The sequence below is a fragment of the Brienomyrus brachyistius genome, chromosome 17, assembly GCF_023856365.1.
Source record: "Brienomyrus brachyistius isolate T26 chromosome 17, BBRACH_0.4, whole genome shotgun sequence".
NCBI classification, from domain to species: Eukaryota; Metazoa; Chordata; class Actinopteri; order Osteoglossiformes; family Mormyridae; genus Brienomyrus; species Brienomyrus brachyistius.
In genome coordinates, this window is record NC_064549.1 from 8,199,357 (window position 1) to 8,218,152 (window position 18,796).

Genomic DNA, 18,796 nt, shown 5'->3' on the forward strand with positions numbered 1-18,796 from the left:
CATATTTAACCTTTTTATGTATACTTTACATTTTTCGTTTGCAACTAGGAAACTCAGTTATTGTAAATTTATATTTATAAATGTATATTAGATTATAATAGAAGTGGGTATAAGAAACCATTAATTACAAAACGGTGTGCAGATGAGCAACCAACTAATAAATATTCCTAACAGAAATTGAGCCATTTTCTCACACACATAAGGACCCCAAATAATTATTTACACATTCGGCTAGGCTTAGACCTGGCTCGGTTTTACCGGAGTAATTAATTACAGGTAGGACTACATCTAATTACAACCAGAAATGAACTTTAACACAAAAAACATTAGGCCTATATATATTGCCTTGTTTGTTTGTTTGTTTATTTGATTGATTGATTGATTGATTGATACGTTAAGTACAATTTTAGTTCGCCTGAAGATTCATATGTAATTTTACTTTTTATTTCATACAATGAGTTTGGGGGGAGTGGGTGTGATATAACATTGGAATAATAGTCAGAAAGAATGAGTCATTCTATTGTTTCCGCTCATTGATTTATTCATTTTAGCAGGTATTTCTTCCGGGGGCTGAGCCCCCTAGCGGCAAACCATAGAATAGTCCCTGGTGCCTGTTCTGAAAAAAATCCCAGACCAGATTCACATCCTTTATTTAATCTTTACTGTACAAAAGTTTGGGAGGGGGGCATCAGAACTCCCTTTTTCAAGGAATACATGAGTCTATAAACAAGATTTGAGATTTTAAAAAGAAGGACCATCAATAATTGGCAGGGACAAGAAAAGCATGAATTATTTGCGCAGAAAGAGTGATTAAGATAAAGAGACCGCCTGTCTGCCTGTTTGTCTGCTTAATCAATACATTTACGAATCACTGCCGTCACACTCCAGCGTAACACCTGGAGCGAGCAGCCTGGGGTTCCAGTAACTGTGGATGATACCGTAGAACTGTTTCATATTTCTTGCAAAGTGGATCTTAGCTCCAAAGCTGATCTAGGAATAATTCATATTCGATACTGTTTTTAAAAGGATGGGGGGGGGGAGGGTCCAGTTAAATTAGGTGACCACGGTCTGCAATTGTGCATTTGCTCACAGTGACGAAACGCAGTGACACTGCACTGCCGGTCCTTCTCCACAGAGCCCAGTTTGTAATAATGAACGCACGCACTACTTAGTGACGCTCGTGAAAACATTTTGTGGCTTCTGCAGCTTTTCGGCTTGAGGTACAGTACAGTAGATATGTACTACATCTACTAACAAAATCACTAATTGAGACTAAATAAGACCCGTATTAATCTGTTCCAACTTATCTACAAACTGGATTTAAAGACAAACTTAAGCAATGGGTCTCAGTCACAACCGGAGGACTTCCTGTAATATCTATAAGATATATATTCAGTCTTTATGATAGCTGCTTTGATAAACAATGAATACTCAGGTTAGTACAGTACCAAATATTGACAAATGGAGCACATCCGTTTCCAATGCTATAACAAAGGGTGACACAACGAAAGGGGAACTGGAACAGGAGTCCAAGGGATGACCTGGGAGGAAGGATACGGTAAATGTTTCAGCCCACTCTTCCCAAAAGACACACAGGCGGCAGGATACAGGACTCCATCGCCTGCCACGGTTATCTGCCGATGGCGCCATGACAGGACATTATGTGTTCCTGACCACTTCCTGTTCTAACCTCCCCTCGTTCTTTTAACAAGTGTTTTGTGAAGTAGGTGCATCACATATAATAAAACGCAATAGGCAATCACACTCACCATACATTTGTTTACTTAGCAGTCATTTTTATGTAAAATTACATACACCGCATTAAAGCTTGGCTTCAGGGACGAGGCCCAGTCAGCCCCACTAGAGCAGCCCATTGGCGATATGACACCTACTGGCCTCGGGATTTGAGCTCATGACTTTCTGACCATGGGCACAGATTCCAAATCCACTGACCTTATTAGTACTTATTATCCATCCATTTTCCAAATCGCTTATCCTACTGGGTTGCGGGGGGTCTGGAGCCTATCCCGGAAGCAATGGGCATGAGGCAGGGAACAACCCAGGATGGGGGGCCAGCCCATTGCAGGGCACACTCACACACCATTCACTCATATATGCACACCTATGGGCAATTTAGCAACTCCAATTAGCCTCAACATGTTTTTGGACTGTGAGGGGAAACCGGAGTACCCGGAGGAAACCCCACGACGACATGGGGAGAACATGCAAACTCCACACACATGTGACCAAGTCGGTGACTCGAACCCGGGTCCCAGAGGTGTGAGGCACCAGTGCTAACTACTGCACCACCACGCCAGGATATCAAAATAAACATCTCATTTAAAATGAATAGCTAATGCAATATATTCTAAAAGCTTTGATGTGTAATAGTGGCAGCTAATTATGAAGAAAGCCTTCCATGGGATTTTCCTGGGAATTTTTGGGTAATTAATATTTTCCTGTGTACGAACAGTTGTCAAACATACTAAAGATTTGTAGATTTAAGTTTTAGCACTTTAACTTTCCAACACTTTATTGAATACAAACAAGGCACGAGGAAAGAGACTGCTCAGTCTGGAGAATCTGCTCAGTCAGAATTTACATCATTGGTGTCACTATCCACTTCAGCGGTGGTGTTGGATGGGTGAGGGTCAGACGCAAGGAGCCAGGTTCTAAGCCTGTTGTGGACTTTTGTGTGTGAAGACCCAAAGAGAGACCACTTGCGCTGAGGTGTAGCTGATTGTGGGATCTTTGCTCCAACCGGTAAGGGGGCCTAGGATGAGCAAGTTACATCATCACAGAATAAACTTTACTAAAACATCAATGACATCAGTTAGCTAGATAAAATATTATATCTCATCCACTACATCGATGGATTACTTGAGGAATAGCTGACTAGTTTTCTGAATATTATATATCCACAATTACAGTTTAACTTCATATTTAAAACAATAACAAAAAATATGAACTTAGTTTAGTGTTTCACTGATCCGGTTTCGACTCAGTCATGCAGACATGTAAGTGGTAAGAAGTACAACCCACAAGTAGCTGCAAAAGTGGTACAAAATGACCACCTGTTGGCAGTGCATTGTAAGTTCCCGAACTTCCCATGAATAATTTCCATACCAACTTCCCAGAATATTTCCAGAAATTTACCGGAAATTCTCCACCTCCTTGTAACTCTACACACAAACATATCTGGAAACAATGACTCATAATGTAGTTCTGATAATACGTTCATTTCATAGTAATTAGTTTGATAATACAATTTGTTCAAAAAAACAGCTGATTTCAGATCATTTTATCAACTTAAGGTGCTTGACATCAAAGATCTCAAGGATTTCTATGGAAACCGGGAAACGGTCTTTGTTATACCCTGTGATTATATGTATGTAGAACATTTCATTGACATTCCTGGTCTACCCTGTTTTTTTAAAAACTTAGGATTGACCAAGTCCAAAGTAAGAGATATGAAAATGATCATCCATTTCAGTTTTACATTAAAACTCCACCAGACAGATACTTTCTGCAGGAAGATCATTGTCGCGAATACAATGGAAATATATAATTAAATGAAAGCATCAGCGGAAAGGTTTTGTAAGTATCTACTTGAAAATTAATTCCTAAAATTCCATATATATTGGCTAAAAAGAATGATGACAGAATATCATTGTTGCACCACTTATGTGGACTAATGAACAAAAATTCTAAAGATAAACCATTGATAGTGGGGGAAAGGAGAGACTCAAAAACAATTTTAAGTCCACAGTAAAATTTATTCTTCACTTTAGCTGGCATGAAACAATCTGAGACGAGACATTTCATGCAATGCTTTCTAGAAAAAATTTACGATCACTGCAGGCAGGTGCGTTTTAGTGAATGTCAGTTTTGTTAGTTGTACATTCATTGAATGAACAATGGAAATGGCATAATGGAAGTGGATGGTCTCGTTTGAGCTCCTTAAACTTATGGAAATGACAAACAGCGACCCTCGGGCCCCAAAAGAAAGACACAAATTCCTGTAATGATTCATTCTGAAGTTGAGCTTGTATCGCCTTTATTAAATACTTCAGTCTCAACTACAGTAAATGATTACAAAATGTTGCGTTCTCTCAAATAGGGATTTACAAAGCCGACGTTTTTCCATTTTGAACTGAGGTGGAAAGTGCATGGGGGGGTTTTTTTTTTTTGCTTTCTTTTTCTCAATTTTTTAAAAACTTCCTGATCTGATTTTTTTTCTTCTTTCACTGTACAGGTTGCACATTTTAAATTACATCTTATTTTGAGTAGAGTGAGGAAACTAAAAAAAAAAGATCAAATTCAAATGCCAAACAACAAAACAAAACAGATTTTCTTTGTTAAGTATAAAAAATAAATAAAGATGATATATTACACAAAAAAATCAGGAGCGGATTTCCATTGTACAATAGCTTTTTCTTTTTTTTTTCCTTTTTTTTAAGCCAAGCAGGGTCTGAAAGCGTGTGATTGCAACCTTTTCCCACCTGAAAACAAAACAAAAATAAAAACAAACACACAGGGTTAAAGCTAGTATACGGCAACAGAGAATAGCTAAAAATTGTTAAAATACAACTGTGATTATTGACGGTTGATAGCCGAAATAAACTGTCCTCTTAGTAAAAGAAAACTCCTGGTTTTCTCTGTGGCAGTGCATGCTTTCTATCATCCGACTTCCTCCAGTTCTGGAATGACAGGACTTGTGCAGCAATACTGCACACGCATGTGGACAGAGCAGAAGAAGCAATTATTCAGGAAACCTTCTAACAGGACCAGTGGGGGAGAAAAAAACAAAGGAAAGGCCATCTACCCTCAGAACAGTATTACATAAATGACGGAGGCTGCCGGAGTGTATTTCACAAAATAAAGCCAAGGTACATAGAACTATGTGGCTTTTTCACTTTATTTCCTTGTAAATTATGGAGGGATTCATGAAACGGGAATACATTTATTTTATACATTTTTTTTAAAGTTTGCTTTAAAATAGAAGTTTTCCCCTTTAGTCATAAGTATCACCCATACCCCCCAACCCCCAAAGTTTTATAGAATTTTCCAACACTGTGATATATCAAGGACAGGGAAAAGCAGACGCACATCTCCATCCGCCCCCAGCACATGTACATATTGTTGCGCTGGACATTTAAAAAGAACAGAGAGGGTGAGAGCACTGTTCACTGGCAGAAGGGTGAGGCAGTGGGGTCGAAGCCCTTAAAGACGTCCTTGAGCGAGGCTGCATCCTGGTCGGCGCTGTCAGTCTCAGCTGGGCTGCTGCCACCAAAGGGACTACCGGTCCCGCTGGGTTTGCTCGCCTGCTTCACCATACTAAAGAGGGTGGAAACGGGCAGATTGTGGACGGCAGGCGGTGGCTGCTCTGAGGTTGCAGTGGGTGCAGGACCGGCGGAGGAGGTGCCAGCGACCGCACCTGTACTCGCACTCCCTGATGGTGAGGGAGCGGGCTTGGGGCGCGGTCTGTTGTAGCTGTTGTAGCGGTCCGTCACAGGCTCGGCGCCGCTCTTCTCCGCCTCGGGCTGGTCCAGAGCTGACCTGCGCACAAACAATGGCTCTTTGGCCTTCGCCTTGGCCGGCTCGCTGGTGCTGGTGGCGCTGCTAGTGTTCGTGGTGGTGCCGGCCCCTTCGGACTTGGCCGCGCTCTGAGTCCGTGGGTCATAGAGGCTGATCCCGCTCAAGACGCTGCTCTGGCTGCCCCCGCCACTGCCCACCCCCCGGCTAGTGCCTCCTGCGGAGAGCAGCCGAGGGTCATAGGGGGCAATCGCGGGTGGGGAGGAGGCAGATGAGGGTGTCGAAGCCGGCGGGGCTGGGGAATCAGCAGGTTGCTTGAGCGCCGACTTCTGGGGCTGAAGTCGGGGGTCAGCGGGTGCCTTGCGGGCCGTTCGAGGATCGATGGGCTTTTCCGTGGCAGCAGGAGCTGCGGGCGGGGGCCCCGATGACGAAGGGGGGGTGGGGGAGGTGCCAGTGGCATTGACCGTTTTGAGGATGCGGGACAGCAGCTCAAAGTCTGGGAGGGCGGCGGGCGCTGCGGGATCGGCGGCTGCAGGAGGCGGAGCCGCTGCAGCTAAGGCGGGGGCAGTGTGGAGCTGCTGCTGCGCCCGAGAAAGACGAGGATCGAGAGAGCTGACGGGCGGGATTCCCGGAGGAAGTGGAAGGAAGTCCTGCTTGGGGATGGGCACAGGGATCAGGTCCTCAGGGTTCCACAGGATACCCTTGGAGAAGTGAGGCTTGTGGAGGATGATGTCCTTTTTAATGTGACTAAACTGCTGCAGCTGGGAACGTGGGTCCCTCAGGGCCATCCCCATCAGGGGGTCCAGGGGGATGGGCACTGGCTTGTCTCTCAGCACCCGCTCCACTTCCTCCTCTTCGCCTGGGGTGGGTGCAGAGGGCTTGTGGGCATGGGGGACGTCGGGCTTGTGGTGAAGCGAGGCTGCGTGTCGGGCGAGACGAGGGTCCGCCGGAGTGCTAGACGAGGCAGAGGAGGGAGAGGCGGCCGCACCGGATTCGGCAGATGAGCCGGGGTCAGAGGCCCGGGACAGGCGCGGGTCACGAGCCAGACGGGGATCGGCAGGGCGGCTGGGAGGCTGCAGGGAGGAGGCCTTCTGCAGTCGGGGGTCACTGGGACCCCCCTCAGATTTCACACCCCCCTGAGTCTGCTGCCGAAGTGTCTTCAGGATAGACGTGACACTGCCACCTCCATCCTCATCCTCACTGGAATACCAGTTGGCAGAATCACCTGCAGCGAAAATAATATATTTTTTTACGTTATGTAAATGAAAATGTATAGAAAACAAAAATGTATATATACACATTCTAGTATACTTTCTCCTGAATTATAAAATAAACGTGGCACAACAGCCCCACCTAGTGGGAATATTAATCTAGTTTTACTATTAACTATTTCACAAAAGGCAAACATGGCTGCAGGTGGGACTACGAGGCCGAATCCACTAATATATTTTGACTACTAATAATTTGAGAAGCAGCGAATCAGACTAGCTTTCCTATTACTGAGACATGCAGTTACCCAACTTAGCTGACGTACTAAAACAGGGACCTTCTCCCTTGCCATTACCTTCAGTGTCTCTTTCGGCCCCGCCCTCCGCCAGCCGCCGCGCGCGTTCCTCCTCTTCCTGCTGCTTCTGCTGTATCCTCATGAAGAGCACGCGCTGGGCGGGCGGCAGGAAGTCCGGCACTGCCATACCCGCCTGCTGGCTGCCGGAGGCGCTGCCGGAGGAGCCCTCAGCGGCCATCATCGCGCCTTGCTTCCCAGAGGCCTGATCGCCGAAGCTGCTCCCTTCACCCTCTGACATGCCGCCGTACTCCTGGTACTCCTCTCCTACGAAGCACACAAACAGGATTTACCATCTCTTTTCTGGCACTGCATATTGCCGTTTTGTCTTGTATTTACTGGAAATAACCTGATGCATATTAAGAAATTCAGTGCAGACAGTAAACATGATAATAAACCCTGAAATTACCACAGAGTACAACCATTCCAGTTGCTACATTTTTCTCATAAATCTATGCCACCCTTTGTAATCTATAAGTGTGATAAATGCAAAGTTTTTTTATGAGATTTGATTAAATCAAATAAGGGTAGATTATCTATTCTACCTGACTTAACTGAAAAATAAAGAGTAGGATGATAGACTAATCTTGACAGACCTTTGCAGTACAGACAAGTCTCCCATCAGGAGGGCATCTCACCTTCTGTGCCATTGTCCTCCATCTCCATGCCCTGTTTCTGGTGGTAGAAATTGTCGTAGTAGTTTCCCCCGGGTGGTGGAGGTCCGGGAGGCATCATTCCGGGGTGAGGTGGTCCTTCTCCTGGACCAAAGTTTCCCATCATCGGAGGCCCTGGTCCCATCGAAGGGGGAGGACCCATGGGAGGCATGTCATGGGGTCCGGGGGGCATCATTCCAGGCGGGGCAGGTCCCATGTGTCCTGGAGGAGGAGGACCAGGAAAGCGGGGGGGAGGGCCAATCGGAGGTCCCGGAGGTCCCGAAGGTCCAGGGGGGCCAGGAGGGCCTGGAGGGCCCGGAGGAGCTCCAGGAACTTGGCCTCTGTAGGTGCGGGAAACTGCCCATTAGCTTACCTTAGAGGAACTAGACAGTTTTTACATGAATGTATTATTTAAAATAGCGTAATTTATTTTATAGTGCGAACCTGACGCCAAGCTTCTGAGCCAGCTGTCCTGTGGGCTGCACCACAATCTCAAAAAGAGATGGAATCTTCTTTCCAGAGTTCCCAGGACAGGAGGGTGGAGGGCCCATAGGAGGTGGCAGAGGTCCGTTCGCATTAGGTGGTCCCTGATAGGGGCCTCCATCTGGACAAGGAGGTGGGCAAGGACCTGGTCCTGGACCACCACCTGGGCCCGGTGGGCCTGGTGGTGCCATGTGACCTGGTGGAGGACCAGGAGGTCCAAAATCTACGGGGGCATTTGAGTCTGCAGGACCAGGGCGAGGGGGCGTTGGCAGCAATCCTACCCCAGGAGGGGGCTTGGGCAGGGGGTTGATGCCCTGCTTTTTAAGCTCCTCAACCTCCTTTTCATCTTCAGCCCCAGCTTCTGCATCCTCTGCGAGCATCTACAAGCAGAGATTGAGCGGCGGGCAAGCAACAGACGAGATGAGTAATCTAAAGGAGTCCTGGTACCAATAACACACTGAGAAATCACATAAATGTTTAAATGACTCAATATGTAAACTAAATCAATTACTGGACATGGTCAGTACACACAGTAAAGCAAACTGAGAAAACAAGTAAAATGTGAGGGAAAAAAAGAACTCGTCAACAAACAAAAAAAAAAACACCCATAAATGGTAATATCTGCAGCTCACCTTGTCCAGAAGATCCTGGGTGTCTTCTGTCAATGCTTTGTGGGAGAACATACACTCTTCCCCATTAACACAGCTTCCGGTGGTGTGAAACAGCTTGCAGGGAAAATCTCGTGTTCTGCAGTCAAGGGGCTATCAATAAAATTGACCAATCTCATTTAACGGATTGTCTGCATAATAATAAAATCTTTACCGATTGACCTTAATGTTCATCAGTTGCTCCAAGTGCAAACAACAGACAGATCAGGGTTTAAAATGATTAACTTTTCAGTCAATAAAGATCAGAGAAAGATCAGCGAAAAAAATAACTATGTGGATATATAGGAAAAGAGATAGCTGGACTGGGAGACACTATGCGTTTATAAAAACAGGGTTAAACTGGAAGATGCAGAACTACAGCCTCCTAACAGACAGTAATGAAGGATATCGTGCATGTATGGACAGTTCTCTGCCCGCGCGCAGAAGCCGGTGATGTAGAACTTGCAGAGCTCCTTCTTCTTGGGCAGTTCAATGTCATGGCTGAAATTGCAGTGTTCTCCCTAAAAATATAAGGACACAAATTTACATGGAGCACTAAACAGCCACTCAAAATACAATCAAATGACATATTAAATGGCAGCAGGGTCAGAAATCTGTCCAATAATCCAGGCAAATTAGTGGTAAGAACACAGCAGTTGGTGTAAGTAAATACAACTAACAGATGCTGTACGTAAACTGTGACAATGTGAATTAACTGATCCCATGTTGGACACCTGAATAAGAAAAGCATCTGTGAAAACTGCAGAAAGTGTTCAGTGGCAGAATAATGTGTCAGATACTTAAACCACCGCACTACTTACCCAAGTGCAGCGTCCTTCAACGTAATACTTGCAAATAGCTTTGCCTTTCTTGTCCTGTCCGTGCTTGTCCTGGTCATTCCTCCGTTGGCCGCCTCCACCGTCCTGCACATGCCAAAACAGAATTCTGTTCTAAATATACAGCCCCCCGACCAATGCATATCATATTTAGCAACACCCATAAAATACATCACCTTAAACACAACTGCATTCAGTGACAGGGAAGACAACCAATGGTTGCATTTGAGCCATGCCGTGCACAGAGAAGTCTCTTGGTCTCATATGCACTTTTTTGTACTTGCAAGTGGCAATAATTGAGCGCATGACAGTGTATTATGTGTGTAAACATTTCTTAGCTGCTGGGTGGCTCACCCCCATATCCATATCTCCATTGTTGTCTTCATCATGGATCTGGTCTCCTCGTCCTCTGCCTCTATTCCTCCCTCGACCACGGTTCATGCCGCGACCTCCCTTGCCCCGGCCACGCCCTCGCCCGCCTTTACCACCTAAGTCAACAGCACAACATAATCCAAAGCCAAAAATCATTCAGACAACTTACAGTAAAGATGAGGTGATACTCAAATCTGTGTTTGAAATGTCTGTCACAATCACAAATAAAAAAGGACGGGTGGCTGTTGGACATGGCAGATTCTTTTCACTGCACTAATGCAATAGAAATTCGGTTCAGTCAGTGTCACTCACCTCGGCCACGATCCTTTGACTTCCTGTACTGATTCAACTCTTTAGAGTAATCATCATAATCATCTTCTCCCATGTTGTCATAATCGTCGTCTCCATACTGAAAATGATAGAAAAGTTCATTTTTAATATTCTAATGGCTTTTGCAGTTCATGGTATGAATGAATAAGATTAAATATTTAATATTTAAACACCTACATTAAACAGAGATCAAATATTACCCTCGGTAAATGTGATGTACAGTATACAACCACATACCAGGGTGACGAGTTTTTACCCAGGAAAAACCTGATACTCCTGGCTCAGCTGCATGGAATTTTTACTGTATATCACATTAACATTAACCTTCCTGTTACAAAATCAAACCAAGGACACATACCAAAGGCTGATATATACTTCTGTGTCGAGGTTACATTGAGACCTACGCCGTCATGAGCATTTATACTTGTGTGATGGTGTGTGCCGCTCAGCAATTATACCGCCAAAACGCTATGTACTACCTATTTTTGGATGTTGCATTTTTTGTCTCCCCACCCTGAGATAAATTCAATTGTTGAATCAGGAAGTTAAAACAGAAAAACACAAACGTTATTTGAAGAGTTATGTAAGAAAGTATCCATTTATCGAGTCCTGGTTATATTTGTAGTGCTCCAAACTTCCTGCAGGTAAATTTTTGAAAACGTTGAGACGTTCCGAAGTTGGTGTCTGTGCCACTTTTTTAAAAAAAAACTTTTTTAGTCTTGTAAAGTATGAATAAACAATGGAGGTAAATGAGACTGGTGCTGTCATGCTGTTTTGTAGATCTGTTGCTGCGATGCCTAAGGTGGATTATTTAATGCTATATATAAATAGCGCTTCAGTGACAATCAGTGATATAAGTACATCTGGGATGCACGTTTTCTTCACTCCCATAAAAAAACAAATGCTACGAAGCAAACCAAACAGAGGATCTTGCGGTCTATGTCATCGCCATTTCAGGCTACGGCGTAGGCTACTGCATAGGGTCCACGGCTATGTCATACTTATGGTGTGCAATTGACGCATTCGTTTAAATCAACCTTAGCAGAACACAAACATCATATCATACCTCCATCTCGTCTCCATACATCATCCCATCTCCATCGTCATTGTCTCCGACCATTTTGCCCCGTCCACGGCCCCTCCCACCACCACCTCTTCCGCCACGCCCTCTCATTCCTCCCCGGCCACGCCCACGCTGGTTTTTCAGCCGGCCTTTACCACCTAGAAGGACACATCACACGCATAAACAGACCGCTCCTCCACATTACGCAACCAGTCATGTTGCTGTTGTATTTAAAGGTACTGCATTATTCATAAACCTTACTGAAACAGTTAAATGGGTTGGATGAAGTCTCAAAACATTAAAAGAATTAAGTTTAACTTCTAGAGTCTTTTTTCACGATAAAGGGGTCCACTCCTCACCTCTGCCCCCGTGGCTGTTACCTCGACCCCCTCTGTTGCCACTCCCACCACCCTCTTTGGCCTTGCGATACTGGTTCAGCTCCTTGGCAAAGTCGTCATAGTCTTCCTCGACCATCTCCTCATCCTCCTCTCCCTCATAGGTTTCATCCTCATACTCGTCGTAACCTCCATAGCCTTGTTTGTCCATCTTCATGTATCCCACTTTTTTGGGCATAGGTCCACCATGACTTGCAGTCGGTGGTGGGGGGTAACCTGAATGAGACTAGGGGGCAGAAAATAAAATGGTCTTGAAGCTGCACAGAAAATATCAAGTTTACCTTTTTATTAGATTTTTTAAATTTTTTTAGTCATTATTATATCATTCATATGTGACAATAAAATACCTGAGGAGGGTATTGGGGGCTGTACTCCCGGTACTTCCTCTTTTCGCTTGGGCTATAGTCCGAATCATCGCTGAAGTCGGAGTGGTCATCACTGGAGGAGGCGTGTCGCTATGGAAACCACACACATAAGGTTAGGGTGAAAGATGGACCTAATGATAGTGAAACACAGATAATGGGCATGATCCTCATTAAAGCAGGAAAATTCACTGCTTATTTTTAAAAGGGGACTGAGACAGCTGTTAGAACAAACGACATGGTCAACGGAGCTCGATTTATGGCACACAACCTATTTCTAAAGTTTCAAAATTAGCTGTCTAAACTGCAAATTAAGAAAAAAGTCATTCAGAACATCTCAAATTCCCCCCATTACAATTCCCGTGTTGCCGATACGAGATGACAGTAGCTCAGTGAGTTGATTCAAATCCTCAAAGAAATGATTTGTTTGCAGGTTTCCTCCGAGTACCAGACACATGCGACTAGGCTAACTGATGTTTCTGAATCGTTTCTAGCATGTGAGAGTGCAGGGAAGGGCATGCAACCTGTAAAAGAAACACATCCCACCCAGGGTGTACCTATGCTGCCTAGGACTGGTTTCTGGCCTCATCGTGAGCCAGAGCAGTAAAAGTGATTAGTATACAGATGGATAGCTGCTGAACTGGCTAACGGTAAGACGTTTTTGATTATGTTAAGAATGACTCGGGTGTCCACCAATGACTGCGAGGCATTCTGGGTTTCTGTGGCCATTAGTCTGGATCAGCGGCTGAATGAGAGTCACACCTTGTGCCTAGATTTGCGTCTCTTTTTGGCCCTTCTCTTCTCTTTCTCCCTCTCTCTCTCTTTCCTCCTCTTCCTCTTCCGGCGATGGGCTTTGTCGTCATCGGATCCGCTGGCATGGCGCTCCTTACTGCGGTGTGGCTTCTCCTGGGCTTCCCCTCCCCGGCTGGGCGGCTCTGCCTCACCCCCGTCGTCCTCCAGCTCACCTTCCTCCAGCTCTTCATCCTCTTGCCTACGATGACACAAATACAGCATTACCATCCCGTATCGTACCACCGAGCTGCCCCCAGCTCACCGGGACCGAGGTCCTTTAACTTCACTACAACGTACATATAGTGGTCAGAAGGTCAGAAGCTTGACCTAAATTACCATCTAGAAAGACCACTGATAGCGTCAGCATTGTTGCTTCCAAACCTTGAATTGATGAGGCAGTAATTTCCCAATATGGTCTTATACTTTTGTCACTACATACCATTTATAGAGCAAAGCCATAATGCAGCAAATTATATTTAATGAACTTTGATGACCTAGTGCAAAACCACCTGATTATACATAGCAAAAATGTATGTATTTTTGCATGTCCCATTTAACATATTTCACCACAGGAAGCAAGATGTAGCTGTGGAAAAAGTACCATTTATAAATACCTGAAAAAGACTGGTAAACTGTTACTTTTTTGGGTAGTTTTGTAGGCCTTGCACATGTGTCTTGAGCAAAACAATAGCAAATAACAAACAGTGGAAAAAGTACTTCTGTTCTATCAGTTGGTTACAAAATCATTTTAGTTTTCACACCTTTACTTTCTCACAGTTACTTCAGACAGCCTGACATATGAGTCTGTGATGTTTAAATATAAATAGCCACTTAAAATCTAAATGCCCAGACGCCCCTCTGACAACTTTTCAACATACTCACTTGAATGAGGCATGTTCCTATGAAACAATTTGCTTTTAATATCAAGTCTGAGCAACAAATTCTGGTCAAAATCAGATATAATGTTAATTAGTATCATTATGCTGCAGGATGTACAGCAACTGAACTCATTGTCTTTCATGAAAATAACAGGGTGGCCTAATTTCACAGGTCAAAATGTATATATTGGGGACAAACTTCATACATCACTATAAAGAAAAAGTTATTAAATGTTTTACGATTTATTCAGGGGTACAATCTTTGTTTTTTGTTTAGTAATTCTGGGTAACTTATTATTCATATGCAGACGGGTTTATTTTTTATGCAAAATGAGCTGAAAGCACCCTATAATATAAAAGCAGATTACAACCATATTTGTGAATGGTGAACATTTTTCCTTTTGGTGAATATTGCAACATGTTTGCAGCACTCATGTTCAGGATTTAACAGCTGGGGTATGCATTACATTCACATTTGGCATACATTCCCAGTATTTATCCACATTAGGGGAGGGCAATATCAAGGACTGTGGTATTAGGGTTCATGAGACCCTGGACGTGTTGAGAAAATGGGAAACAATGACACAGGTCAACCAATAATGGGGTAATAGAACATTTACAATGAAAGATTGTGTTTTGCTTTTGACTGTGGTGGGTGCTGGGTGGTAGTGAAGGGGGAAGATGGAGACGGTAGAGGGACTTAAAACAGTCAATAAGGGCTGTGCTTCAACCATCACTTAACTTGCCCCTGCTGAAATGTACATAACACAGTTCAATAAGTACGCATATTACATATGTGAGGATGTGTGTCAAACTATAACCTGAGAAAACTTAGCAAACTACGACCAGTAAGATTTAGACAAAGCGTCATTAATAAAACTATGACAATGCAATGAATCTCTCTTTGCCAGCCCTACATGTTTCCGGCCTCATCTTACTGGAAACCTACTAGTGCTATTCAAAAAGGAAAACCACTTGTACTGCCTTGGTGTTTCATAGTAGTAAATGAAAGTCCTTTTGGACTAGCCACCAGGGAAGCTATATTAAGCTATAGTGCTGGCCGTGCTGGCTATACATTACAGCCTGCAAAGAAATTAATGCACTTCTTCTACACAAGAAGATTCCACATTGTACACATTAACATCTGGCCCTTTTCAAAGTTCAACATGATACCAAACTCCCTTCCTGTGATTTTGCGTACCCTTTCGACTGCTCAACGATCATCAGTTTGTCAGTTAGTGAACTTAGGGGTGGCTAACACTAGTCAAAGCATCACGATGGATTTGAATATGAGAGTGTTTGTTTGCAGATTAAACAGAAAGTGCTTTAGGCAGCCCGAAAAGCATACTCTCCAAATAGCTCATTGCTGAAATTCATAAATTGTTACATAGAGAATTATTTATAAATACAATCAGCTTGCTTTTCAAAGGCCTAGAACACTAATAGGCACTTGGTTTTTTTAGCCTATTAACAGTATACTGTCAAGACTACTGCAGATAGAATGTATCATTATGCAAACAACCACAAGGCTGGACAGAAAAATCTGTTGAAAAGCTTACACCATGGGTCAACTATAAGAATTTCAAGATAACAAGACACTTCGTATGCACTTTTACAAACACCAATAGATACATATCAGCTTCTAAAGGACTAATATATGCCACTAGTTATTAGACTGTCAAATGAAAGGCTACTTCACCAACCCCAAACAGTGTAAAAATATTATTTCCTCCATTTCTCCAGGGGCTATATAACAATGCTCTGCCTGTGAGGTATACTCAAACACGGGGAGAGCTGATCTTGTCAAGGTTATTATCTAGCACTCAAATGCCCAGAGGAATCACATTTATCAACTTCCTCTCAGCTTCCATCCACTTATGGTATTCCTACTCCGTACTTTTACTAACTGCTCTAAGTTAAAACTGGCTAATGTTTCTCACATGCTTTTTTTAAAAAAAACACACCAACCACCAGTTTACATATTTTCCAGAACATTACTCTGACCCTGTTGCTGAGGGTGTAGCCCCAATTAGACACAAGAAGCCTTTTACCAACCATAAAAAAATACTTTTTTTTTTTGCACTATCAGCAGTTCTCTAGAAGTACTCCAAGCTTTTGGGAATAAAATTACATCACTTATCCTGCTCACCACTGGTCCCAGTTTCTTGCCTATTCTTTGTACATAAAATAGATGCCTACTGGAAGTTAGCCCATACTCCAAGGAGTTGGCCTGCATTCAGTTTTCTTTATGTGGGTTTAACTGCACAAACTCCTTCTCAAATCTACTGTTAAGCTGTTTACAGCTACACAAATACACACATACATATATCCTAAAAATATAATCCAAAACATAATGCTAATTAGACATCAGCATATCTATAATTAAGGAATATTAAGAAAAATTCTATGAATTTCATTTGTACCTAAGCTACATTGCATACAAATATTATCCATATTAATTTTCTTAAAAGAATATTGTTATACACTATGTTAAATCTACGCTGAAAAAAATATATATACTACTAAAAAAGCACAAGTTTGCTTTAGACTGCTTAAACGATAGGATCTGACTGACAAATTGGGATGCATTTCAGATTAGAGATGTATTTAAGAATCGGGTTTGTATGTTTGGCATAATATGAAGACAGATAACAAAACTGGAAAACTATAAAGCATGTAAGAGCCTAATCAGGAACCTCCCAACTTTTAACAGTACATCTCAAATAAAATATAATTTGAAAGGCATTTCTGTGATTGGGCATCAGTAAATTCTATGCAGTTTTGTGTGAACAGTTACGTTCAATAAGACTTACAATATTAAACTGAAAACGTAGCGTACTGAGTAATATGCACATCTGGGGTTCTAAGTGTTACTGACATGCCTTACATTGCAGTTAATCTCATGCAAACTTAAGTTGCCACAGTTAAAATACATATATAAGTAGTGAGAAAACTACTATTTTCACCACACTTCTACAGAAATCCAGTTAAGGCCTCTTCGCGAATAGTGCAGGGAAGTACTTACTGTGACAGGCTTCATATTTCCATTCAAAGCACAGGTACTGAAATTCTTATCCATTGTTTTAAAATATTGGTGTCAACCTATTTTATTGACAATGGGGTTTCAAGGAAGGGAGAAATACTGGATGGGGCATGACAATACTATTGAACTACAGGAAACCAGGGAGTTTGTGTTATGTTTTACATCACATTTTTAAACTTTTGAAATGCTTTTGAAACTGTACAGGATCTTGGAAAATGGGCATCGTAACAACCTAAAAAGTATTTCTTCCTGTAAAAGAACTACAAATGTCAGATTCACACGTAATTCGTGCATTGTTTCGAGTTGGCAAAACTGCAATCTGGGATTTGACAAACATTTGATTCTGAGTAGTGTATGAGGGAAAAAAAGTTTGAACTTATTAATCACGTATCAAGTAGCCGTATACATCTTTTGTGTACATTATATATGATACACATTCACAACTAAATATTTTAAGCAATGTCAAGTATCGCATGCATTTATTTTCAATAAAATTTAAATAGCCGAATAACAAGTATTTTATATCACTAATATATCTGGAGCAGAGAATCGACTACATTAATGGTAGCATATCCAAAATCAACCACTATGACTAAAATGTTAGCTAGCTAGCTACGTCGCTAGCTACAATAGAGCACGCTTGTTTTTCATAGTTATTTTAAGTAGCGTCCGAAATCGATTGGACATACGTTTACTCTAATTAAACTTACGGTATTTAAAACGTCAGGGATATATTTTGGATACGAAGATATTTGGCGTAGTTAGCTAAGCGGAATTAACAAGCATGTTTTAAGTGCGTAGCTAGTTCATTAGCCTAGCTGTTATATAAATCACGCGCCACGTTAATTAGCCAAAACCATCCGCAATTCATCACCTATGGAAATACATCCAAATGATAAACGCAAGTGATGAGGGACGATTCGTGCGATAAACAAAATATATTTAAGTAAATGTTCGCCATATCGAACTCTTTGTTCAGGAGACGTAGTTAAGATATTGTACTACTATCGTTGCATCCGTCGACCAAGAAAAAGTCAGTTAACTGCTAGCAATCATCCAGTTGCCCATCTTCAAACCTGGGATAAATAATGCTGATTAGTGTTAAATTGGTCTTCCAAATTAATTAGAAATGTATTTCTTTTCTTCCCCTCCCCCTATCAAAATATTTGTACCTTCAAATTTAGTTGGCTTTTGCTTTAAACGCGTTAATAATAGCTATTTTGACCTTGTGGTCATTTTATTCTCCAAAATTAGCTGAAATATTTTTAAAAGAAGGCGGCTAGATCGAAATTCTGAAAAATATCCCTGGTTCGTGTTTGACCTTCCAGATTGCGCTCTGCAACGTTTCAAGATGGCGTTCGTTACCTCTGTGCTTGTTCCCCAGAAAAAGGCGACTTTAATCCCTTTGAAAAGAAAAAAGAAAGCCCGAGCTTTTTTATGTCTAAAAAAGCACAGGATAAATAAATTGTTGTTATAGAAATATGATTGTAGAATTACTCGACCTTTCGTCAGTGAGAAGGCTGTTGATGTGTTCGTGGTTGGTTGTTGTTGGGGAGTTTGGATGGACAGTCATGCTTTCCACGGCCATTTCCTCTAGCTACATTTAAGTGCAAAAAAAATTACAAATCGACACTGGAATCTACTGGCTTATGCGTCACTTAACTTGGATCTACTTGTTAATTGATTTTAGGAAGAGTTTCAGTTCATAGTAGTCAATTCCCCATTAACAGTTTAAAGAGAGATAGGTTGAATTGTTTCCTGAGGTTCTCCGTCCTACAGCTGCGCTGTAAAATGAAACTCATCCACATAAAATGGCGGCGACTCTTCTCCACGGAGAAGGGGGAGG

The 18,796-nt window shown here is 42.5% G+C and overlaps 1 protein-coding gene across 1 annotated transcript; it reads right to left on the reverse strand.

Moving 5' to 3' along the window:
* Positions 1 to 4,028: 4,028 nt before the first annotated feature.
* Positions 4,029 to 18,771, reverse strand: zc3h4 (zinc finger CCCH-type containing 4). Its single transcript, XM_048981248.1, has 14 exons — positions 18,453 to 18,771; positions 13,000 to 13,228; positions 12,223 to 12,330; positions 11,840 to 12,101; positions 11,484 to 11,638; positions 10,400 to 10,496; positions 10,070 to 10,203; positions 9,701 to 9,802; positions 9,289 to 9,400; positions 8,865 to 8,974; positions 8,194 to 8,612; positions 7,735 to 8,090; positions 7,100 to 7,363; positions 4,029 to 6,760 (listed from the first exon to the last, which is right to left on the reverse strand). Exons 1-14 carry the CDS (start codon positions 18,536 to 18,538, stop codon positions 5,187 to 5,189), a joined length of 4,008 nt encoding a protein of 1,335 aa, XP_048837205.1. The 5' UTR covers positions 18,539 to 18,771; the 3' UTR covers positions 4,029 to 5,186.
* Between the last annotated feature and the right edge of the window lie 25 nt (positions 18,772 to 18,796).